Source organism: Gordionus sp. m RMFG-2023, chromosome 1 (assembly GCF_954871325.1).
Source record: "Gordionus sp. m RMFG-2023 chromosome 1, tfGorSpeb1-WG-v2, whole genome shotgun sequence".
Lineage (NCBI taxonomy): Eukaryota > Metazoa > Nematomorpha > Gordioida > Chordodea > Parachordodidae > Gordionus > Gordionus sp. m RMFG-2023.
The window spans coordinates 28300208-28326411 of NC_088775.1; the positions used below are offsets into that span (position 1 = coordinate 28300208).

General features: G+C 28.3%; 1 protein-coding gene across 1 annotated transcript in view; it reads right to left on the reverse strand.

Annotated features, from left to right (window-relative positions):
• Positions 1–3770: 3770 nt before the first annotated feature.
• The window catches only part of LOC135923805 (sulfhydryl oxidase 1-like), a 42779-nt gene continuing 20345 nt past the window's right edge, over positions 3771–26204 (reverse strand). Inside the window, exons 7-10 of the mRNA XM_065458756.1 lie at positions 24115–24391; positions 17418–17571; positions 10099–10506; positions 3771–4312 (exon numbers count right to left, since the gene is read on the reverse strand). Of these exons, the coding sequence (XP_065314828.1) occupies positions 3876–4312; positions 10099–10506; positions 17418–17571; positions 24115–24391 (1276 nt within the window). The 3' untranslated portion in view covers positions 3771–3875. The remainder of the gene's footprint in view (positions 4313–10098; positions 10507–17417; positions 17572–24114; positions 24392–26204) is intronic.

Sequence of the window (26204 nt, forward strand, 5' to 3'; positions counted from 1 at the left end):
GATTTTAAAATAGAAAAAAAGGTTTACCCAAATTTTAAACAAGATTGTCTGATGAAAATTGGTAAAAAAAATAATAATTTCTAACTTAGGATTAGATATTATGATATAAATTTTGCATATTAATTTCTGACCCGATGAACAAATGTAATAAAATGCCAATTTGCTCCTGTTTTTGGGGAAGAATCTATTATTACCATATGTGTTTCTATGGCATATACTTAGGCAATTTTAATTTTACAATCTATATTTTTACCCATTTACATCAAAGAAATTTTAAAAATAACGATTATGACAATTGTCACTTTTCATTGTCTTCACTAAATTTATATTTACACATGTTATTAATACTTATTTTAACATATTTTCGTCAAAAAATTCAAAAAACTTTAAAAATAACCATTATGACAATGTCAATTTTCTATGGTACATCTTCACTAAATTTTATTTAAACATGTTATCAATACTTATTTTAACATATTTTCTTCAAAAAAATTCAAAAAACTTATAAAATAACGATTATGACAATTGTCACTTTTCTATGGTACATCTTCACTAAATTTATATTTACACATGTTATTAATACTTATTTTAACAAATTTTCTTCAAAAAAATTCCAAAAACCTATAAAATAACGATTATGATAATTGTCACTTTTCTATGGTACATCTTCACTAAATTTTTATTTAAACATGTTTTTACTACTTATTTTAACATATTTTTTTCAAAAAAATTCAAAAAACGTATAAAATAACGATTATGACAATTGTCACTTTTCTATGGTACATCTTCACTAAATTTTTATTTAAACATGTTTTTAATACTTATTTTAACATATTTTCTTCAAAAAAATACAAAATACTTTAAAAATAACTATTATGACAATTGTCAATTTTCTATGGTACATCTTCACTAAATTTTTATTTAAACATGTTATTAATACTTATTTTAACATATTGTCGTCAAAAAAAATCAAAAAACTTTAAAAATAGCGATTATGACAATTGTCACTTTTCTTTGGTACATCTTCACTAAATTTATATTTACACATGTTATTAATACTTATTTTAACCTATTTTCTTCAAAAAAATTCAAAAAACTTATAAAATAACGATTATGACAATTGTCAAATTAAAATATTATCCTTAAAAAGATCATATAAAATCATCAAAAAAGTTTCATAAAATCCATCTCATTTAATAAAAAATAGATAATTTTAAAAAAATGATAAAAAAATTATAAAAGATTTCACCTAAAAGATTGTTTATTTATCTAATAAAATTTACAATATAATTCCTCAATAAAATATGTATTTATAAAGAAGATTGTGAAAATCACTAATAAATTATATTAAAAAGAATATTACAATTTTACAATATAGCAGCATATTATTTTTTTTATTAAAATAACATCAAATAAATAAATTTATTTTCATTTCAAAATATAATAATATAAATAAAAAATATTAAATCATATCAATTTTATTTGTTGATAATATTAAAATATTTACATTAAATATAAATAAAATAAATTATTTTACTAAAATAAATAAATAATAATTAATACTAAGCATCGATGCAGAATTTTGACTAATTTAATTTTAGCAGATTTATATAGGCTTAGCCGATTTTTAGGCTTAACCTAATTAGGCTTAGCCGATTTTTAGTTTTAGCCGATTTTTAGGCTTAGCCTAATTAGGCTTAGCCGATTTTTAGGCTTAGCCTTATTAGGCTTAGGCGTAGTTTTTAGCCGATTACGCAACACTAATCCTCATCATCTTCAATCTTGGCTTATGAAATTAAAATATTTTATCAAGCTTAAGGTTAGATCTATCTTATATCCAAATATCAATTAATGAATATAATTGGATATATACATTTGAAATTGGGGTCTATTAAACCCCACCCGAGTACTAACGTCATTTTTTTCACCGGAGTATTGAAGGGTTAATAAGGCAACAGAATTTAATTTAATGACCTGGATTACAAGTCTTCGACGAAGATAAAATCCTTATTTTGGGCCCTCTTTTTTGACCGAAATTCGTCTGCCCAAATATTTTTATTAGGTCTTGGAGTTGAGGACCAAAGGTTGTAACAGCGGTCATGATGGCTGAAACGAAATAATATAGATCAGACATGTCCATATATTTATCACATTTTAATTTTTCTGTAACTACTAAATCTTTTAATTGAGCTAAAGGGTTGATGCAAGAAAAATCCCAACCTATAAATTTGTCATCATCCCAAGGTAACCTAATGATTCCATCCGGTCTTCTATTGTCAGAAACAAACCAGTGGATTCTGCCGTAGAAGAAATCTAAGTTAAATTTAAAGCACACTTGATAAGCGAGTTTCACGAGATGTGACGGAGAGCTCACCTGCCACTTTAATGCATTGAAGGAAAATCGGATCGAATCAGCCTGTTCAGAACATAGGAATTCCTTTTTGAATATAATTAAGATTTCTTCAAATCTTTATGATTTTCTTATTGAAATATTGGAGAAGTGCATCTTGAAAAAGAATCGAAATAGTAATGAAAAGGGATAAATATTGTATTACATTATATTTTTAAGTAATTTTTTTATAGAATAATTATTACTTAATCAAGCAGTTTTACTGGTATCTCTCTTTTTCGTGGTTAACTGTAGTCTATACGATATTATTTTAGTGTTTCCTAAAAGAAAAAGAATATGAGATTTAAACCTTGATAAGAATTTTTTTTTGTATTAGAAAAGGTTCATACATTATGCTTTATATTTTTTATAAGTTATTTAGTGATAGTCAAGTTTACCTTAAATAATACTAAAAACCCACTTAACCTGTAAAAAAATCAACTCCGAAGGTATTGGAATTGTTATATTTGAATATTAATTTGAATAGAGAATAATTGTTATATTTTTATGAATACTTATATTTAATTATATTTTTTCAATATATTTTTATGAATACTCATATGTAATTATATTTTTCAATATATTTTATGAATTTTAAATGTATTTGCATATTAAAAAATCGTATATAATGGAAAGATTTTATATAATCATGATCATTATTATTTTTATTAGATAGAATTGGAATAAAGAGTAAAATTAGTAAATTTAGTATTGAAATTATTAAATAATTATATGTCTCTCCCACTAATTCGACATTAATTAACAATAGTAACACAGCTTACTACAGGAATTTCTATCTTGTCCCGGTTAAAAAGATTATTCAGGCTCCATGTTTCAATGCGCTCTTAAAAAATATCTATTTTTATACTATATAGTATTAAGATATTTTCTAAAATTATATCATTTATATTTATGCAGCGGTGTTAAAAAAATTTGAGGGTAGACCCTAAGTTGCGCTATCTCCAGTATTGCAGAGCGCTATTTTTAAAAGGTAGCTTTACCGTAACGTGCTACTTTTTTTTGAAACAGCGTAGCGAAACTGTTAATCTCTTTTTCTCCTGCCCTTTTTCGAATTAAGCTTATTTCCATAATACAATTTCATATTTAAAGTAAATTATTATATTTCTGAATTTTTTATAAATCTTTAAAATATATATTAATTTACTTATAAATAAAAAAAACATATTTAACAAAAATAACTTTAATTTTGAATAAAATATAACAATAAATAAAATTCAATCAAATTATAAATACAATAATTAAACTAATTAAAATGTAACATGCATGATGAATTATTAAATACTGAAATCATACAAGATATTATGAGATTAATTAATTTAAAAATTTCATATCAAAATCAATTTGTCAATTTTAGGCTCCTATAGAAAGTGATTAAAAAAATCTTAATTTGTAAACGAGGTTAATAATAAAAATGAAAAAAAAACATTTTCTGATTCTCTTCTAGTATTACCCCTTGTTCCACCGTTCAAATTTTGATTTTTTGAATGTGTAACATTTGACAGAAGTGGCGGACAGATACAAGATTGAACAAATTTGACAGCGAGGAATGACGATGATATTGGTATAAAGGATTTAGCGGTCGGTGTAGATTTAACGGAAAACGGGCCCGTTTAGAGTTAATTAGTCCGAACCGACGCGATAAATATAGAATGAGGATTAACAAGCAGCCTAGGAGGGATAACGAGGCGGCCAGACCACAAAAGTAAAAGTTTTCCATGGTGAGGGCATACGGTTCATAGCGGACAGATTTAATGTTAGCAACCGTAGGTATCAATCGATCAGAAAAAGGCGGAATGTTGTTGAGAAGATTTAGCTCTTGGGATGCCACAGCTACGACATTGGTAGGGCCATAATGAAATATCAGGTAACGGAGAATAGCTTCGCGGTTCGAGTAAACAAATTCTGTTTAAAAAAAAGAGTAAAGTTAATTAAGGTGAAAAGGATTGATAAAATGATGTGATACATAAAAGCGTTGAGAGGAATATAAAAATATCCAACACCAAAATTAATAGATATTCAGTGATGGATTTAGAAGGGTCTCGAGGTTTGTAAACCCCATTTCCATATTTTATAGACAAACACTTGCTGCATACCAAGAGGTACAATTATTGCAGAAAAGATTGGAGCAAATGATAATATACTATTTTTAATAGATATAGTTATAAAATTACTATTACTAAGAAAAAATGACTGCACATAATTAAAATGACAAGAATAAATTTGCAAATAATCAATTTAAAATTTTCAGAAAAAGCAAAAATAATTCAAGTATTTTTTCGATCACTTGTATCTAAATACTGCATTCTCAGCTTAATGGCAATCCAGGTTTAGTCAGGTAAGCCATTTTCCCCTCTAATTTTAGGCGGTCTTGAGCATCATGGAGGATTCATTTTCCTCACATTCGCCGGTACATTTATCCAGATCTTAGGCCTTCCTCGATGTTTTGATCTTCCAATTTCCATCAAGGTGCATCTCTTTACCCAGTCATGTTTTGGTTTACATTATACATGCCTAAACCATCTTAGTCTGTTTTTTCTCATTACCACTCCAATCGCTTCTATTCCCATCTTTTTTCTAACTCTCAGAGATACCCCGCTCTATCCATCATACTCATTTCCGTTCTCTCATATTTAGCTTCGTGAGCCATTTTCATTGACCATGTTTCATAGCCATAATATAAGCAACTCATCACCCAACTAATGTAAACCTTCCCTTTAACTTTAGAGAGACGTTTTTCTTTGTTAGAATAGAGGACATCGCTCTAAACTTCTTCCATGCTTGTCTGACCCATGCAACAACAGCAGAATCTACACCTCCATCGGACCCAAATAGCAAAACTCTATCTTTCCCAGGGTTAACCCATTGCCAATATCCAAACCACCATTTTCTACGATAACATTATGTACGCCTTTTTTGCATATTCAACAAACAAAAGTCAATAGTAAGAGACTTATTTTTCTAACTACATCTTTGCACCCATTTCTGGCGTCTGGTGCATTGGAATGAATTTCTAGCAAATTCCTTCCACACCAAAAGGACAGTTGCCGGATTCCTCCACAGATTATCTCCACCAACCATCACCTTTGTCTTTATTGCATTCATTTTCAAACCTTTTGTTTCGATAGATAGTTTCTGTCTAGTAATTTTATCCCTCAATTCTTCCTCACTATTCGCCATTAATACAAGGTCATGTGCATATAATAGCTTCTATGGAAATTTTTCACCCATCTCTCAAGCCACCACACCATTATTAAGATAAATAATAATGGACTAGGCACGGATCCCTGATGAATCCTACCTTCGCTTCAAAGCTTACATTATCTATATCATCCGTCTGTACCGCAATATGTGCTCACACATACATTGTCACAGTGGCGTATCCAGGATTTTCTTATGGGGTAAAAATTTTGGGGGCTTCGCCCCCAATCCTCCCTTACCTGCCCTTCGGCGGGCTTATTTTAGCTATTCTATTAAATTATTCATAATTTAATAATAATTATATTTCTATTTTAATCTATTATTTAATAATTCGTGCTTATGGATATTACAAGCCTATTTTTTATTATTTTAAGTTAGGTATATTATATTTAATAAAGTTTTTTTTAAATGTAAAGTTGAAATAAAGTTTAATGTCATTTTTTTTAAATAAAATTTACTTTAAAAACTAGCCTCAGCTTAAATTCTCATACAATAAAAGTAGAATATAATTTTTTTTATTGAAAATACTAATAGTAGTGTGTATAAAATTTTGACTAGAAAATAATTTAAAAAACAAGTTTTTTTTAACTTCTTATCAAATACAATGTTATACAAATTTTTTTATTAAATACTATTATAATGTGATTTTTAATTTTCGTGGGAATGTTGCCAATTCATCAAGAATTTCGTTTGTCGTTGGAACCAAATCTCAGTGGATATTTAACAGAGCCCCATTTAGCCGAGGTTCGGAAGTAGTACTTCGTAAATATGTTTTCAACCTTCTCAAGTTGGAAAAAGTCCTTTCATTCGTACATGTTGTAATAGGCAAACATGCAAGAATATAAAACAACTTCAAAATATTAGGAAATTGAGCCAAGGTTTCTTTACACCGATTGAGCGCATCAATAGCATGCTCAGGTAAGATAGCTAAACGTAGTAAATATTTATACCACAATTCGAATTCACTGATTAAATTTATTTCAGTATCAATATCATAGGAATAAAATTTTGCTAAATATTTAATTTTACCAATAGTCGCATTAGAAAACGAAGAAGGATCTTTGGGTAATAAAACTTGAAGATTGCTAAAGACTTGTTTTTTATCTACAAACCGTACTTTTATTTGCGATAAAAAAGTATTTAAGAATGGGATGAAAATAGATATTTTATAATATTCTTCAGTTGAGCCAATATTTATTTTACATCTTAATAATTGCCTAGGTGCTAGACGAGGTTTAATTAGTGTTATATCATAAAATTTAGCCTTCGATTCAACGTCTAGATAAATATTATGAAAATATTCATCCTTATTGTATCTACCTGTTCATATATATTTTCCGCCAAATCAATAACCTGAACCAAATCTAAATTTGGTTTTTGTAAATTTCTACAAAGTAGTGAGCTATAGGAAAATAATTTATTGATGCAACTAGCAGCAATTATAAACTCTGATTGATCAATTGAATTCAATAATGATATAGCTTCTGACGACACATTTCTTTTTTTCATGCTCAGCCTTATTTAACTTTTGTATTTCTATTTCTTCTGTTAAAAATACTTATTAATTCTAACTCACTAATAATTTTGAATTTAATAAAATAATTATATATAATAATAAAATAAATTACCGTTTGATTTCAATCTCTTTGACTAAAAAATTTTCCATTTTATTAATTATTTATAAAAAATAAGTTTTATGTTGGAAAATGATATTCAAATATTTGTAAAATTGTGATTGCGGGGGGGGGGGGGGGGTGGGGTAAATTATAATTAGCTTAAAATGATATTTATGAAAACAGTCAAATTTGCGATGGGGGAGGGGATTTCCCTCTTTTCCCCCCATTGGTTACGCGCCTGTTTGCAAGATTTTTCTCCTGTATTTGTCTCACCACAAAAATGCATAACCAAATTACATTTCATCAATTTTCATTTGTTCCCTTATCCACTTCTCTAACACCCTCTCAAATAGGGGAGACCAGGGCTAGTGGGAGCAATTTTTGTCAAAATCATCATAGCTCCAAAAATAATGATCATATAAGATCTTACAAAATACCAATAGATACCTTAAACATCTACTTATAAATATATACTGTTATATTTTTTAAATATTTAATAATTATTTCTCTAGAAAGGTTTTAGTATAAGTCATTTTTTGAATCTAGTAGCCCCAAACCCGTGGTTAGTCGAATAATCGATGGGGCTAGTCGAATCAAGTGGTATTAGGCTTCTTATGGGACAAAAAAAAATTTTCAGGTTTAAATATATAACTATGATACTTTATTTATATAATATTCTATTTACAATTATAACAAATAAAATAACAATCTTTTTGACAGAGAACCACTCTACATTGAAACCAATCTTCAAAATTATAAAAACTTTTAAAATCCTGTTTACATATATTTAAGCATTATATATCAATCTGAAACTTTTCCAAATATTAAAATAGATATTAAACTTTCATATAATGTTCATTTTGTTATGTTTAAACTTTTAATTTTTTAATACAACCTAATAATATTAAGTGAAAATATTGTAATTTTTACGTCAAAAACATGTCATAACGGATAAAAATTTAAATAGCTAAATATTATAAATTATTTTCATCCCCAATTATGGATATTATAGAATTCTATAACAAGTCCCTTGCGCCGACTAGCCCTGGTCTCCCTTACTTTGAAATGTTCAAAGAGTTTAAAAGCTCTATAAGACCTTCAATCTAAAATATCACCTTTCCTTTTGCATATTGGAATAATTACAATTTTTCGCCAGGATTAGTTCTTTGTGTGGCAATTAGATTGCATAAATTCGTTAACCATTCAATCTTTAGGTCATCAAAGTAATTGAGCTCGTGGCAAATTTTAAAGCTTTTAAGGGCCAAATGTTTTAAAAAATCTCAAATTAATCAAAATGTGTCAATCAAATAAGATTATCTTCTGCACACCTTTGCCATTATTCCTATGACCAACCAGTGTTGAGGCCAAGCGTTTGCAGCTCTTAAAAAAAATTAAAGAGCTATCTAAGAAGCATGATATGAGAGAGAAATGGATTATTCATTGATATGTAGTTTTACCTTCGCATAGTTGTATTTTCAGATTTAATTTATCATTGGCGCAATTATGAGACTCATTGTGAGTCGCTCTTTCTTTTGTATTAGATTTAGAGATCTGCAAAAGTAGGCCCGGCCCGTACTTTGGGCCGGGTCTAATATTTTTTAAGAAAATTCGGGCCGGGCCTTAGAAATTTTTTAAAATATATCTAAATTTATCAATTTTATGTTGAATTTTTTATGTAAAATAAAAATATGTAATTTATTTATAGAAAGTAGACGCCGAATAACATATATCTTTTATTTTGGGTAATTATAAAAATTAATTTCTATATTTAAATAAATTCAGGCCGGGCTAGCAAAATTTTTTAAAAAAATTTCGGGTTCAGGCCGGGCTGGGCAAAAATTTATAAAATAAATTTCGGGCCGGGCTTGAAAAATTAGGCCCGATGCAGATTTAGATTATCATGTTTATGTTATTGTTGTTTTTTTATTTATATAATAAGATTTACATTATTTGAGATTGTATTGAATTATCAAGTATAATGGGTGAAAAATTTGTAAATTTACATGATTATTCTTTTTTTTATCTGAGTAAAAAAATCTAAAAAGTATCATATAGTGATTCTTTGTGTTTCTTAAAGGATAAAAGAAACTTAAGCCTACCATAATTTTGTGCATTCATACTTTTAATTAGTGATCAGCATCGGGCCTAATTTTTCAAGCCCGGCCCGAAATTATTTTCAAAAAAATTTTGCCAGCCCAGCCCGAACCCGAAATTTATTTTAAAAAAATTTACCGGCCCGAATTTATTTAAATATAGAAATTAATTGATTATATAATTTTAAAATAGTTCCAATTAGTGATTTGCTGGACTAATTTTTCCCCGGCTCGAACCAATCTTTATAATTACTCAAAATAAAAGACATATGTTATATGGCGTTTAGTTTCAATAAATTAAATCAAAATTTTTTATTTTACATAAAAAATTCAATATAAAATTGATAAATTTAGATATATTAAAAAAAATTTCCAAGGTCCGACCCGACCCGGCCCGAAATTTTTTTAAAAATATTAGGCCCGGCCCGAACCCGATTATTTTAAGTAGATTTAGGCCTTAGCCCGACCCGAGGCCGGGCCGGACCTAACTTTGCAGATCTCTACTTTTAATATCATAAAAATTAACGCTCTCGTCTTTTCTTTCTTAAAACATTTCTGTAACCCACCCCGCCTGATTTTAAATATCATAAAATCTTTATTAAATATTTTATATTATGTTCAACTTCAAATTGTGTTTTTTTTTGCTTTTACTTTTCTGAACAGTTCCATCTAAAATAGATTAAAATTAAGGAAAATAAAATATTCAAAAAAACAGTTCTGGACATAGGGTTAAATGAATCGAATAGTCGCGAAATAAATTGTTTTTAAAAAGACTACTGACCTTTGTCAAGTGGGCCCACTTTTTCACCGAGGCCAGCTCGATTGGACAAAGATTCAGCGTCGACCGCTACACAATCCGGGCAGAGCACGCGTGGTGGATATCGCCCTTTAGGATAGAGCGGGTCTTCGGAGGCATCCCGCGCAAGCCGCTCGTTGACAGCGTTGTGAGTGCTCCAAAGCCAAAGTACGGCGGATTCTGCGTCCGAAATGACGTCCTCGACGTTGTTTGTATCATCTTTTTCATTCGTTAAAGAGGTAACATGATTGGCCGAAGTGAGCGGGGGAGCTAGGTGAGAGGCAGCCCGGGCAAAATTCATTGAACACTCATGGCAACTAAAGTAGTGTCGAACGAATTCGCGAATGGTTACAAGCAAGTTATACGGTTCGAGTTTTTGGAGAGCTGATAATGCTTTAAATTTTGGGGATCAAGGTAATGATAATTTTGCGTTAAGCATAATGCCAGTTGCAATTTAGACTCTAATAAGAGTATGACTATATAATACTTAAAATTTTAAAATTAATAAATAGGGTTTGCCATGATTAAATCAAGTGATTAAAATCGAGATTTAAATCAAATTCTTTTGTCGGTATTTTAAATCATTATTAGTTTATTTATTCAAATAATTTTTTTATTCACATTTAACTATATTTTGCATAAAAGTTATGATGCATAGCTAATTTAATTATTATAAATAACTTCTTGTGCTGCGTTAAATCCTAGAATTTTTTGGGGATATAAAATTCCTATGGAAATAAAATAGTTACTTTATCTGTGCATATAAAAAAACACGTGCTTGGTTTGTTACATACAGTGACCCTATAAACAAGATAAAATATCTGCCAATCTTTAGACAAATATTTTGGATCGGAGTGTAATAAATTAATGCACAAGTATATATAATTTTAATTTTAAGCTACTTTTACTTTTACCCTAACCACAAAATTCTAACAAAAAAAATTAAAATAGGTATCATCATAAATTTTAAACAAAATTAGATTTGGTAAATACTTTACTGAGTTAGCTTGCCATTTAGCTAGGTTCATTGCCCGTAGCTCCTCAAAGTTTTTATGTTCAAGGCCAAAGGCACGGGCGTAACGAACGGTAGGTAGAAGTAATCGACTCTTAGATATTCCGGGGATAGGATATCCGGGTCTGGTACAAGGGGACCCTGTTTAGGTGATGGTATGCGGAATATTATTATAGGATACTAATTGGTTCCGTGTCGCAATCTCGAATTTTGGGAATCTGAGGGTAGCATTTTTGAAGGTTTTACGTGGTTGAGAATGAACTTATACATATATGGAAACAATACACAATTATGATTTATCAACTAAAAAAACACATTGTAAAAATTGGGGAAATTTCTAACTTTTCCCGGAAATTTCCCTTGTGTTACCCCTACTTATTATTTTATATCTCATTGGTTACTTGGATGACGGGAATTTGAGTATATGCCTTTTTGAAGTCGATTACCAAAAATATTTCCTTCTTGTATCCTTCTAAATCCTCAGTTTGGAAAAATTGTCTAAGTTTTGTATAGATATGATTGGTGATTCCCATTTGCTAATATCTAAACACTTTTACGCACATGGGATATCCAAAACCTTGGCACCGACAAAAGGCCCCAATCCACAAACCTTCAAAAATGCTACCCTCATATTCCCAAAATTCGAGATTGCGGCGCGGAACCAACTTAGTATCCTAGAGAAATATTCCGCAGGTTAAAACATGACTGAGGTATAAGGAGTAGGATTATAGACTAAATAGATATGGATTAGATAGGGTAAATTCATTTTTTTGATAAACAAATATGACAGGTCATGTGATTATAGACAGACTATTATAAATTTTAATGAGGTAATGGCTATTTCCCTGAGTTGAAAGTAAATTTCTTAATTTTTGTTGTAAAACTTTACAACATAATACTCTTCTAAATTAATTATTATTCTATCTCATTTGCAATTTTGGATAAAAATTTTACAAAATACATCGTCTTAATTAATTACCCAGCCTAGCAAATATATTTAAAATCAATAAGTAAAATTTATACATAATATAAGAAATTTTAAAGATAATTTTTAGTATAGAATATATTATGCTAAATCTATAAGAAAACAATGCATTTTATTGATAGTGTATCATCTGCAGGGCAGTAGCTAGGAGCCGCTCCCCCAAAAACTTTTTTTTTGGCTTCCAAACCTGGCCCCCAAAAATTATTCCGGCCTCCAAATTTAAAAAAATTATTAATTATTTAATTTTAGTTACCATTATATTAAATCTAAATGATAATACACACATTTTTTAGAAAAATATTATTTATTTAATTTATACAAATTAATAAACAAGAACATACCTATAAAAATATTTAATAAAAAATATCCAATCACTCGTTTCATGAAAAAACAGCAAGTTATTTCCACATTTTTATTCCTCGTTAAAAAGACAAACCTCTTATTAAACATGGCGGAGAGTACACACCATTATGTGGACTTGGAAGGAAGAAGTTGAAGGCAAATACGTTTGTTAAAGTCTATTTATTTATATTTACAACTTTTTTTACTTAAGTTTACCTAACTAAATGATGTAGGAAATATTTGTGTAGCCCAAGTGATGAATTTGAACATAAGGGATTTAGCAATTGGGAAAATGCGTCAGCTGCAAAGAAGGGAGTGTTAAAACATGAAAGCTCATTAAAATTCAATAACAAATTAGCATGGTAAAAGTCTTAATATAATAAGAATACTGAGATAAACAAATTAAACGTAATCGTTATTATCTTAAATCAATATTTGATTAGCATACAGACCTTTTAGTGGGACTGGTTCAACAAAAATTACGTACGCTGCAAAAGATGAAAACATAATTTATTACTTTGGATTATTTATAGCAATGTTTTCATACACCATCCCAAAAGATCCTGAATTAAATAAAATTAAGAAATTAATACCCAAAAATGCCCAATATACATCGCCCCAGATTCAAAACGAGGTAATATCTATTATAGTAGATTTGGTGCTTGAATATATCTCAGATAAATTTAACAAAAGTGAAAAGTCTTTTTTTGTCTTAAGGCTGTTGAGACAAAAGATGCATCAGGTTGTGAAAACCTGAGCTTAATTATTCGCTATATTTTTTTAAATTGCAATTATTAATTTACATTGTCTTTCTGGTGAAAGCATTACTGATTGCATTTTAAAGCAACTTAATGAATTAAATATTAATTCAATAAATATAGATATGATGGTGCAAACGTCATGTCTGTCCCAAATGTAGAAGTGTAAACCCTACTTCAAAAAAAAATTTGAAAAAAAGTTCCTTTTATACATTGCTACAACTACAATGCATCTTGTGGTTTAAAATTGATATAATAATATTGTTATCATTTCTAATTTTTTTTAATTTATCCCATTGTATAATTTTTATAAGTATTTTAATGTATCTTGTGAATATACAGGCCATACTCTTAAGAGACTTTTAGACCAGAGATGAACTGGCCATATCTGGCTTCATTTATGAGAATTTTGAGGCTATTGGTGAAGTATTATTTTACTATACTAATAGAATTTTAACTCAGAGGTTTCCACTCATGATTCAGTCAAAGTCTCTGGTCTTATCTCAATGCGTTAATATAAATTACCTTATATTAGCCATTATAATTTGAGATATTAATAACAATAGATCCACTAAATAAGTAATTAGTCAGTAGGTACTAATCTAGTGGATGCTAAAATTGTATTGATTGCACGATCAAAATATTAAAAAATTAAAGAAGCGATAATTCTTTTGATTTGATTAGAATTAAGACTTTAACTTAACGTGTTAATATAAATTACTTTATATTAGCCATTATGATTTGAGATATTAATAACAATAGATCTACTAAATAAGTATCTACAGTCAGTAGGTAAATCTAGTGGACGCTAAAAAATGTATTGATTCCATGATCAATATATTAAAAAATGAAAGAAGAGATAATTCTTTTGATTTAAGGCTCAAAAACTTTTAACAAAATTTAATCTCATCCCCCAAAAATCATCAAGAGTACGTAAAACGCCTACAAATTTTCAAGATTTTTTAGTCGAGACCAAATTACAATTTGATTGTGAAAAGAAAAGAATTATTATGAAATTATTTATTACTTTGTTGATCTAGATTTACACAAGATGATTATAATTTTCTATCATGTTTTAATACAGTGCCCCCCCCCTTGACCCGGATTATTTTATATCAGATAAAATGACCCCATTAGATTCATTATTAAACTTAAATGTGGAAACATTACATCATGAAAAGAAGCAAAAGGGTTATTAGCTGCAGAATTTAAAGAAACACATAATTTTGAAAATATCCTAAATATTATGCATAAAAAAATATTTTGCATTTAAAGAATTGTATAAATGCTGCTTAGCAGACATTATCATTGGGGTATCAACAGCATCACGTGAGGCCTCATTCTCTACACTAAAGAAAGTTCTAACAAGCACCAGAGAATCGATGACAGATCAACGTAAACAAAATTTAGTAATAATGGATTATGAAAAAAAAATAACACAAAATTTATCCTTTGATTCATTTATGTTAAAATAAAAATAAAATTCGCCGTATAATATTATATTATTATTTTTTATATTCATATTATAGTATTATTTTGTATTCATATTACATTTGCAAATTTTTTAATAAAAATAGCAAAAAATTTATATGAATGCTAAATTATTTATTTTATTTTAAAAGAATGGTGCCCCCCCCCCCAGTAAGCAATTGGCTTCCCAGCTAGAAATTCCTGGCTATGGCCCTAATCATCTGAAAATCAAAGTATACTAGATACTGAAATTGCAAATGCCTATTTTCCATAACTCAATGTGTGTATTGGTAGAAAATAAAACCTACATTTATATTACCTTCTAGATATTTACTCAGTAAAAATTGTTAAACAATGAAAATTAAAGAATTAAAAATATAGAAATAGTAAGATTAGAAAAAATTTTTTTTATCTTTTTAGTGATGGGTAGACAAATATAAGAGGGGAATATATTAAAAATTTCTTCATAGCAACCTCAGCCCCAAATTCTATAAATTAATTAAACAGTGACCAATATACATACAAAAAGTGTTGTTAAGCAGCTCGATTTGGGCCGATTTTCAAAATGGAAACTCAATATTTTAATCAGAAATATATTGCCTAAACCTCGAGATTTTGCTAAGACCAAAATCTTCAGGCTTGCGTAATATTTTTCTAAATGAAATATTGAGTTAACCGTTTTTAAAAATCGGCTCAAATCGAGCCGATTAACAGCATTACATAGGAAGGGGGGGGGTATATCTAATAAATTTATTAAAGTAATTGAGGAAATAGGAAATACAAAAATTAACACCATAATAATTGATGATGCACGTAATAAGAAGAGAGCAAGGACACTTGTAAGATATCGAATGCATTGGGTTGATTTGCTTTTAAAGGATATATCAAATAAAATATTGCTAATTCAAATTTTAATCGAAAACCAATAAAACATTCATTAAATTTATAAAATCGGACAATATTGTTATCCATATTTAAAGAAAAACAACTATTTAGAGATAAAAAATAGAGTAGCTACCTCAAAGATACCTAGCCCAACTTGCTGGGCAGGTAGATGATTAATAACTTGTTAAAAAATAACAACATTTAGCTGGATATAAATAGTACTTTGCATTATTAATGATAATTGGGAATCTTGAAATAGTGCAGAAAAAATTGGTAAGGTCAGGAAACTGGTTATTATACGAACAAATTTTCAGTTTATGGGATAGGGAAAGCAACAAATGACAAATTACTAGATTCCGATATTCAAGCTCTTATCTAGAATCGTTTTCATTTTCAAATGAAGATAACGAATAAAATAATCAAAATTTGATATTTATTTAAATAATATATTAATGTCTACATGTTTTCAATAAAATATAAAGAAGAAAAATCAATATAGACCTGTAAAATATATTTTTCAAAGAAAATTTCTTGCTTCCCCTAAATTTTCCCAAATAATAGTTTCCGGGAAATTTTACATCCCTAACCATCAGCACAGACCTGAGGCCGTTCTTATCGTCGTCCAATATGGATATCCACAGCATCCATGATTTTCCAAAGGATCACTGATATAGCAACGGCCAGACTACAAAAAAATATTAACATACTTAAACGATATTTTAATTTTGGTTATATTTTTGGAGAACTGGTTTAATCTTTATCTCCCCTTTGTCATACTAATAGCCTTCAATTTAAGGATAAACTTAAGAAAATATAAATTGGTGAAAATTGTTGAACGTTAAGGCCATAATCATAGATGCTAACGAGATGGTTCCCTGCCTAAAAACTTCAAAAATAACGCAAATGATGAAGTAAAAATTATGAATTCAAAATATTTCTTGAATGTGCTTAGTTAGGCGCGAAACCAAACGTAAATTATAAAATATAATCGAAATTTTCTTTCTCGGGAGAGAACGAAAAGATAATAAAAAATTAAATATTAGTCTGAAAAAAATAGGAAAAACCTGAGTAGATGCTGTTAAAAAGCCCGATTTGGGTCGATTTTTAAAAAGTGACCGGATTAAGATTTTAGCCAAAATAATATTATGTAAACCTGGAGATTTTGCTCATAGATGGCAGAAAGATTTAGACCTCTACTTGCCAAATATTGAGGCTTACATAGTAATATTTTGGCTAAAATTTTAATCGGGTCGTTATTAAAAATCGACCAGAATCGAGCTTTTTAATAACCTAAGAAACTTCTTTAAGGAAAAGGAAATTTTTACCCGATAAATTATAAAAAATTTAATCTACTTAGCAAGAAAATATAAATTTTTTTGTTTAAATATTTCATCAAATTCGAAAAGTTATTCAACTTGACTTAAATGGTTGAATAATATTTCCTATTCATGAAATAAACAAATTTTTTTTTAAAAAAAAATACCAATTCATCTCTACCAACAAAAAAAACCAAAGATCAGAACGATTTTAAAATAAAAACTAATTTAAATTGCATCTGTTAGCAACTTAAAATATTCAAAATTTTAAAAACCTGGACAAGACTTTTAAAATAATACCAGACCAAAAAATTGGGTTTCTCAATCAAAGTGAGATGGCTAACATTCCTTTAAACGACGATCAATTGTTAGTCATATTGTCAGTCTTTCAATGTTTCATCGTAGCTAGTTTGTGTAAAATTAAAACTATGGTCAAATATTTTTTTTTAAACTATGCCCTGTGAATAGGAAAAAATAAATTGGAAAAAGAGTGAAAGCGAGAATGTATGAAATTCAAAAATAAAACAAAAAATTACCGGGTGAAATTTTAGAATTATTAAGTTTCAGGTATAATCCAGCCGTAAGAGTATGAAACAACGTCCAAAGACCGCAAGGGTAGCCGCGCAAAGATGGAGCACTTCCTTTACACCCGATCCAATGCTCCTTGTATTTGAAAAGATTTTCGAAACTCTAATTTTTGACCAAAACAAAGATATGGTAATTTGAGAAAAGTTTATATCTTAAGATAAATGCTGTGCATAATCTATGTAATATTCTTATTGTAAAAAGGGACCAACATTTAGAATATGTATTTTAGTGCTGCATAGTAACGCGTTAGTTAGAAAGGTAATGTCGTTACTGTTAAATCCAAATAGGTTATCATAATTGTAATACAATATTATTTGAATATTATGTATCGTATTCGTAATAAGATATTATTTGAATATTATAAACTTAAAAGGCCAATTGAATTAAACTATTAAATTTTATTATTCAAACAGTATATATAGACAAGAATTAATAATACAGACTACCATTAATCATATATCTTTTAAAAGAATAAGTTACTATTCCCCCAAACAATCAAATAGCAAGGTTGCTATTATAAAATGTAATGTGTTACTTTTTAAGTTAAAAGTTAGCGTTACTTTAAATTTTATTATTAAATTTTAATTTTAATCATTAAAAAAAACAAAGACAAAATCAGAGATCCGAACCGAATATCCGTTCAAGTTAAGATAAAAATAACAGTTTAGGGTTCAGGTTCGGTTCTTAAAAGATAAAAATATCGGTTATATTCGAACCACTAAAAACCGATATGATCTTTTGTATACAAACTCAAATTAGAATTATATAAAGAAGCACATTTTTATTTATTAAACTAATATAAAAAAAATTTAAGTTAAAAATATTTAAAAAATGCTTTTAATAGCAATATAAAAATTTATAAAAATTGTGACTAAAACTTATCAATCAAAATTGATTTATAATAATTTTTAAAACAATTGGAATATAAATTAGAATTTTAGCAATTTATAAGTATAAAATTATGAGGTTCGAACCAGTTCACAGGCATTTTTAGCGGCTCGGTTTAGATCCCTGGATAAAATCCAGTTATTAAAACAAGTTATATCTAATCTAGCATTATTATTTCAGTAGTTATTTTTATTGGTCTATTGGGTGTCTTCGAGTAATGTTAGTAGGGATAATATATCATGTGAAGTATCCTCATCATTACCTTAAAAATCAAATGAATAAAAGGAACCAGTGGCGTAGCTAGGAATTTTCCTTAGAGGGGGTCCATACATATAAAATCTGGGAGACTTCGCCCCCCCCCAGACCCCCTTTAACGGGCCTTCGGCCCTTTTACCGGTTTTCGGCCGGGTTTATCTTACAAATCATAACCATATCTTCGATAATATATAATAAATATATTTTTTAAATGCATCAATAATATGTTATTATAATTTAGTAGATTATTCTCAATGACTTTATAATATAATATCCTTCCACAAACATCAAAATCAGAAAAATATAATTCATATAAAATCACTTTTAAGTCTTTTGAACGTATAATCTCAAAAAAAAAATTGCTCTGGGAGGGGTCCAAACCCGAAAACCACCCCCGTAGCTACTCCACTGAAAGGAACAGTATTTGGTTTATCTTGTAAAAATATAGATAAAACTAGGATGTATTTATGGAGAAAATTAGTACCAAGGCTCATTCCCAAAATAAGAAAAAAACGCTTATTTGCAGTTGTAAAAGAGTGACGGCTACATTTGGGAGCTAGCTCCTCTTTGGGATAGAGATTGCATAAATTGCTTAAAAAAATAATCATAAAATTAAATGTTGAGCTAAGTTATTAATTTTATTTTATTATTTTTTTATTCTCCTTTTCAAATCATGAAACACAGAAGATGATATAGTGTTATCAGATGTAGAAGATACTTATTTGAATGTATAAAATTTCCATTTCCATCTTACAAATATTTTTTTCTTCTAAAAGCGGTTGATCTTAATAAAATAATCTTACTGAGTGTAACAGCAACGATTCGATGCAAAAAAATCCTGTAGTCTTAGTCTCAAAACATGTTGAAGGTACACACACTTTTGATGTCTTGACCATGATATAATTTAAGAATAAAGTAATAAAAAATCAATAGACAATGGTAAAACTTTGTGAAGGCTTTTCAGGTTATCTAATTTAATTATTTATAATTTATACATATTTCTTTTCATTTAGAATGTTTGAGGATATAAGTTCTAAAACGGATGAAGATTTGCAAGGTGTGGATATCAATGAAATCCTGATTCCTGACTAACAGAATAAAAAGTTAAGATTTTCTACCACAGAATAAAAAATATATTGCTATAATATTAATTTTAGTGGCCACAATTGATGTAGAGAAAGCTTTAGAAAATCGCAACTTTTAAATAATATCCTAAAACTCCTTTCAAAAATGTCAATCTTGTGAATAAACGAAATATGTCTATAAATATGGTGGAAAATTAATTAAAACATTGGGAATAAGACCAAACACAGGATTGAATTTATATTATGAATCCATGACATTGTTAGATAAAATACGAAATATTTATCATTTATGTGATGACACACAGCTTATATGAGCTTTAATTCTCAGCAATGTAAATTTATTAAAAATCGAGTTAATATCAATATAATCGTTAATTTTGCGATAATAAATAAATTTCAAGTTGAGCTCTTGCAAAACCCTTGAAAATCAGCTTCACATGGATATGGGTTTTTAAACTCTTTATAATTTGATAAAAATAAATTATATATTTAAAAATAACTTTTTTGCAGATTTTTCAAGTGTTCTTAATTATGATATTATTGCTGCTTTAACTCACTCATTTAAATTAAATTGGGAATTGATAAATTAAAAAGAGATGGAGAACTAAAAAATAAATTGATTAGTTGGAAACAAATTCCAAATATAAATATACCTACTATCACACCAAAAATGCCTTACAATGATAAGACTTCTAAATAGGAACGGAGAGACTCTTTAATTTCAAGTTTCTTTTAAAAAGGATTGATGACTCGGATGACGAACTTTCGAAATGGAAGAGAAAACCGTAATAATTTTTAAATATTGATTCCGTTTAAAAATATAATACAAACCTGCCATCCTCAACACCTATTAAATGGAGCAAATGTGGTGTTAAGAATGAGATAAACTATCTTAAAATTAATGAAAAAAACCTATCAAAATCGTTAAAACTAATTATAATTATATTTATAACTATAAAAGATGAAGGCAGGGCAAAAAGAATATTTTAATTTGGAAAATTATATTATAAAATGATTTTATTTTTTAATAATTTATTTCTGTTTTAACTCAAAATTTTTGAGTTTATATATATTTTTTATAATAGCTCAAAAAATATAGAAGTCTCTTCTTTTAGTTAAACAAATGATTTTAAGGCAAAAAGAAACTTTACATTTTTTACGAAAATTAAGTTAACTAAAAAAAATTACATTTTGAATAAACATTTAAGTAAATATAACCTTCCAGTAAAAAAAAATGATGATAAAAAAAAAATATAAAATACAAAAGATGTTATTTGCACCTTTAACAATAACCTAATATATATATATATCAACGTAACAACGATGTTACTCAAAGTTCTACATTTTACTATGCTGAAATAAATGTCTGGCAAAACTAGATTTTTTTTCAATTTAAAAAACGCGTCAAGTAAATGATTTCATGGAAAATAATTTGTTGAGCGCATTTTAAAATATGAAGATCTAATTTTTTCGAAAAATGCATTTTGTAAAGTAAAATTAAAATGTCTATCCTATAAGTTTCCGACAATTTGATTATGAACTTGTTTTTAGAAATTATAAAAACACGGAATGACTGAATATTAATCAGGCACATACTTTGCGGGTAACATATTTGAAATGTTTCTTTTCTAAATTCCATTCCTTTATTATTCGTTATTTAAAAAATAATAATTAATACAACTTTTTATACGCCTGACAAATATTTTTATTTATTATATCGACTAAATTTTAAAAAAAATTCAACTTTGAACTCTGGCCTAATTAATTGATTAATAATTGCATAAATAAATTTTGTGATAATATAATATGCTATAAGATATAGTAGGTTAATTAAATTTTATAATTAATATTAATTTCTTGTTTTCAATTTATTAACACTTTAGTTTTTTAAAATATATTTATACTTTCTTTTAGTGATCTGCATCGGGCCTAATTTTTCAAGCCCGGCCCGGCCCAAATTTATTTAAATATATAAATTAATTTTTATAATAACTTTATGTTATTTGGCGTCTATTTCTATAAATAAAATCACATATTTTTATTTTACATAAAAAATTCAACATAAAATTTATATAATTTACATATAAAATTCAACATAAAATTTATAAATTTAGATGTATTTTAAAAAATTTCTAAGGCCCGACCTGGCCCGAATTTTCTTAAAAAATTATTAGGCCCGGCCCAAAGCCCGTTCGGGCCTACTTTTGCAGATCTCTACTTTCTTTTAACTTTTTTCTTGTTCTTTCAATTATATCCCCCTTTTTTAAAAAAATGCAAAATTTCAAATAAACTTGGGCCCATCATGTTATTAACCTTAGGCAAAAAAGTGAATTTTGATTTTAGTGGTCATAAAAAAATTGGGTTGCTCCCTCTCTCGGGGGGGGGGGGGAATGTTTTTTCTGTTTATTTTTTTATATTAATATTGTTGGTTCTTTTTGTGATTGATTACTTTTTTTATTTTATTTTTAAATTAATATATCTTTTATTATTTAAGATATTTTATAGTTTTTTCTAAAATTTGTATACAGCATTTATATATGGGAGGGGGGAGAGTAGGAGAATTTTGCCTATAAATTTTTTAAAAATAATTCTTAGTTTCGATAATTATTAGATTATGTATATATAATATGATTCCTTCCATAACTTAATATTATTTTCTCTTTTTTTAAATGAATATTTTTAAAGTAATATAAAAAAAATAAGCCCCCCGAGAGAAGCTGCAACCAAAAATTGTTTTTTTTTAAATTTCCTACAAATATAGATATAAAAATTATGTCAAATATCGTGCAAAAAATATGATTTTTTCCTCTTCGTTATGGGGAACAAATTTTGTCGCTCGCATGTAGGGTAACTCTTTTTCAAATTGGAATCCTATCTGGTGCATCTAGATATAATCAAAATAACTGGCAATCGAAATGTCAAGAATGCGAACATCAACTCTTAACCACCAATTATTTTTAATTTAATATAAAAGGAGGTAAACAAAGGATGTTTTTATTATTAATATATGAATATGCTATTAAACTAAAAAAAAGTTTAGTAAATAACTAAAGGTCAAATAAAGAAAAAATTTTTTCCCGTGCATTCTTTCTCTATTTAAGTGAATGTACATATTTTATTGAATATAAAATTAAAAAATGAGGAGAATAAAATTAATATAAGAGGTCTAAAAAGTAATGGCAAAGAGAATCTTGGGAAGAGGAGAAGGTGATTAAATAAATAAGAAAGATCATCCGATGGAAGAGATAAGAAGGGTTAGATATTGTGGTAATGCCTTTGTCGTAAGGGAAGAGATTATTTAGATTGATTGGTTTTTGGATGATCCGTCTTCCAAATTCTCTAAAAAAACTATGCTACTAAAATAGGTTAAAGTAGTAGAGCAGACAATGGGCATTAATGAGTAAGGATCTTTGGTTATTTTCCGAAATTCGGCAAATGCGAAAGCATAGGCGTTTTGGTTGGATGGAACATTTGAATCAATGCAAATGAAATCATAAGCTAGAAGCTGGCCCTTTGATCATGTAATTTAAGACAATTCGTCTGGATATTTTCCATCGGTCTAAAGATTCCGGTTAGTTAGAGTCTAAAGCGGATAGCCACTGGTTTAATAGCTCGCTAAATTAGATCATAGAATTTGGTAATCCGTAGGAAGCTTCGACAAAGTTAATAGTGGAGGCAATGCCTAGCCTTGCTATCAACACTGGTTTCACAATGTTCGCATTGGTAAGGCAAAAAAATTTCGCAGTTAACCCGTAGTCCAATAACAAGCCCCAGCTCATATGCCAAGAAGAGCAAATCGAGATTATTAGGGTGGGGGGGGGGGGGGTATAGTTTCCAGAAACTTGTAACCCTACATCTTGGTTCATGTCCACGGAAAATTAATTTTTTATGGTAAATTTGTTATAAATTAAAAAAAAATTTATTGAAAAGTAGCATTAACAAATATATAAAATGGGTTGATTGTACAAATCTATTCCAGGCCCTTAGCCATAATGTGTTAGTTTATTGGGGGCGGGGGTATACTATTTGGGGTATCATTTTTTTGCATAAATCACTAGAAACAAATTTGGATGTCATGTTTTGGGGCCTAAAATTTTTGGGTGTGACTCCCCCCCCCCTCTGTGGCTATGGGCTTGCTTTTCGCTAAAAACGATAAACTATTAGTTAATATCTCACCTCCTGATTGATTTAATTGGCATTCGTTTTTATAAATTAAATAATCAAAAACAAAAGTTTTAAACAATATTATATACCCCCTCTAGGTATTTCCCTTTATCGTGTATTTTAGTTGTATTTTAAGATTTTTGAATACTTAAATTCATATATTTTATTTTCGCAATAATTTGGAAAATTATAATCGAAAAATATTAAATTTTAACAAAAAAAGGCTATAAAATAAAGTTATAGAAAACAAAACTTGAGCAATATAAAATTGAGATATGCGTTTGCCGGAGACCATTTTTTTGGAGCGAAACTCTTTTCTAAACGACGCTTGAAATTTGGATAAAAAGGATCCGGCTTGAGACTCTTTCCCGTCCACAATGAAATGCTTGGGCAAATATTCCAGTAATGCCCCGACAAAGTTTTGTAAAGCGAGAGCTTGAGTAAAATTGAGCGAGGCGTGACGCGGAAGTTCTCGGAAGAAGTGGTAGAGAGTTGACTCCAAGTCTTCCATGTATACCCGCTTCAGGTGTCTATGAAATTTGAGGTAGTCGAAATATTATAGGGGCAGGCGATAAGGCGCGCCGAAAAGTGAAATAATATTAAAGGTGTGATATTATTGGTGCGGTTCTATAGTTTGGATCCGGATAGAATAAAAATCGAATTGATTTAAATGGTGAGATTGTTTAAAATGAATTAAATTTATTTAAAGAAATTATGAAGCTGAACAATCAAAGATATAATTATAAAAATTAGCTTGATAATTATTGAAAAGAGTATATAATGACTTCCCATATTATCGGCGTCGTCGACAAAAAGGATAATATATTTTTCTTTCCTAATTGTAATCATTTATAGATTTTGAATTTAAATATCATATTAGAAAAAAAAAGAATAAATATTTCTTATATATAAAAAATGATAGGGAATGTCTTCGATTGAGTTCCCCAAAATAGATTATTTATTATTTACCCAGTCAACAGCCTTTCAAAGGAAATTAAGAAATACATTCCCTGTCATCTATAAGTATATTATTTTCGATAATATAAAAGAAATATTCAGATATTCGCTTTTTTTACATTTCGTGTTTTCGATGGCATACCTATAGCCTAGATCTATCCATTATCTAGACGACATTCTATCTCATCTTATTTATTAGATGATCAAAAAAAGTTTTATGAACTTAGCTGACATGTCAGTGTCCCCTTTAATAGATAGATAGTCATATTTTCTTAATTAAATATCACCAAACCTAAAATTAATAACAAAAAAGGCGAAAAACTGTGAACATTTCCTACTCTTATAGTTTTACCGGACCTTAGGGTTCATGCACAAAGTCCCGCTTTCTTTTTTATATTCTTCATTTAAATAAAATTAAAATAGTGAATATAATCGTTCCTACAAATTAATTAATCGGATTTTCAATGTTTTATAATAGATACTTAAAAATATTTTTTAAAAAAATAGTTACAATAAAAAATAATCAATTTTGTGATTTTTTAATAAGTGGAAGATTTACATTCCTCCTGGTTTGGACCATATAAACTCTTTAGCTCAAAACTTTGGAACCGGTATGGTCTATGTCATTTGCATACAATCTTTCAGAAATCTTAACGATTTTATTCATAAAAAAGACTTTCAGTCATTTGTATAAATAAAAAAAATAACAAAAATAGGTCAGGTAAACTTTAGATTTAAAAAAAGAGAATTTTGGAAATGTTAATTTAAAAAGGTATAACAAAGGGGAAAAGACCCCATTTCCTAGATAAATTCTGGGCCATTTTTTTCCCCGTAAAAACGGATATATAAAATTATGATGGCACAGAATGGCCGGACCTCGACAAAAAAATTTTTTTTTAAATGAATAATGTTTTCGCTTTCTTTGAAAAGTTGCATTTTTTCTTCCATCAATTTTTCTTTAAAATAAAAGTTAGTATGAATTTTTTTTTAAAAAAATCGAAAAATATTAGCTCGCTAAGGTCATACTCGAGGCGCTCTAGCGTTTGGACGAGTTGAAAAACATAAAAGGAAATGTATTTTTAAAAACTAATTACTATAAAAGTGATCAATGCAAATTAACGTCATTAGGCACGTATGCATAACATAGAATGAGCTACAGCGGACTCCTATGTATGCACATCTTTAAATGTCTTTAATGCATGAATCGGCCATTTAGTAGTATCATTGTTACTACCATAATCCTAAGGAAATTTGCCAATATTTTATTGCAAATTTAATATAACCAATACCTAATTAGACTTAGCAGGAAAATCGGATAAAACTAATTAGTCAAAAATTAATAATCGGCTAATAATCTGCGTTACTATAAATAATCATTAAGACTAG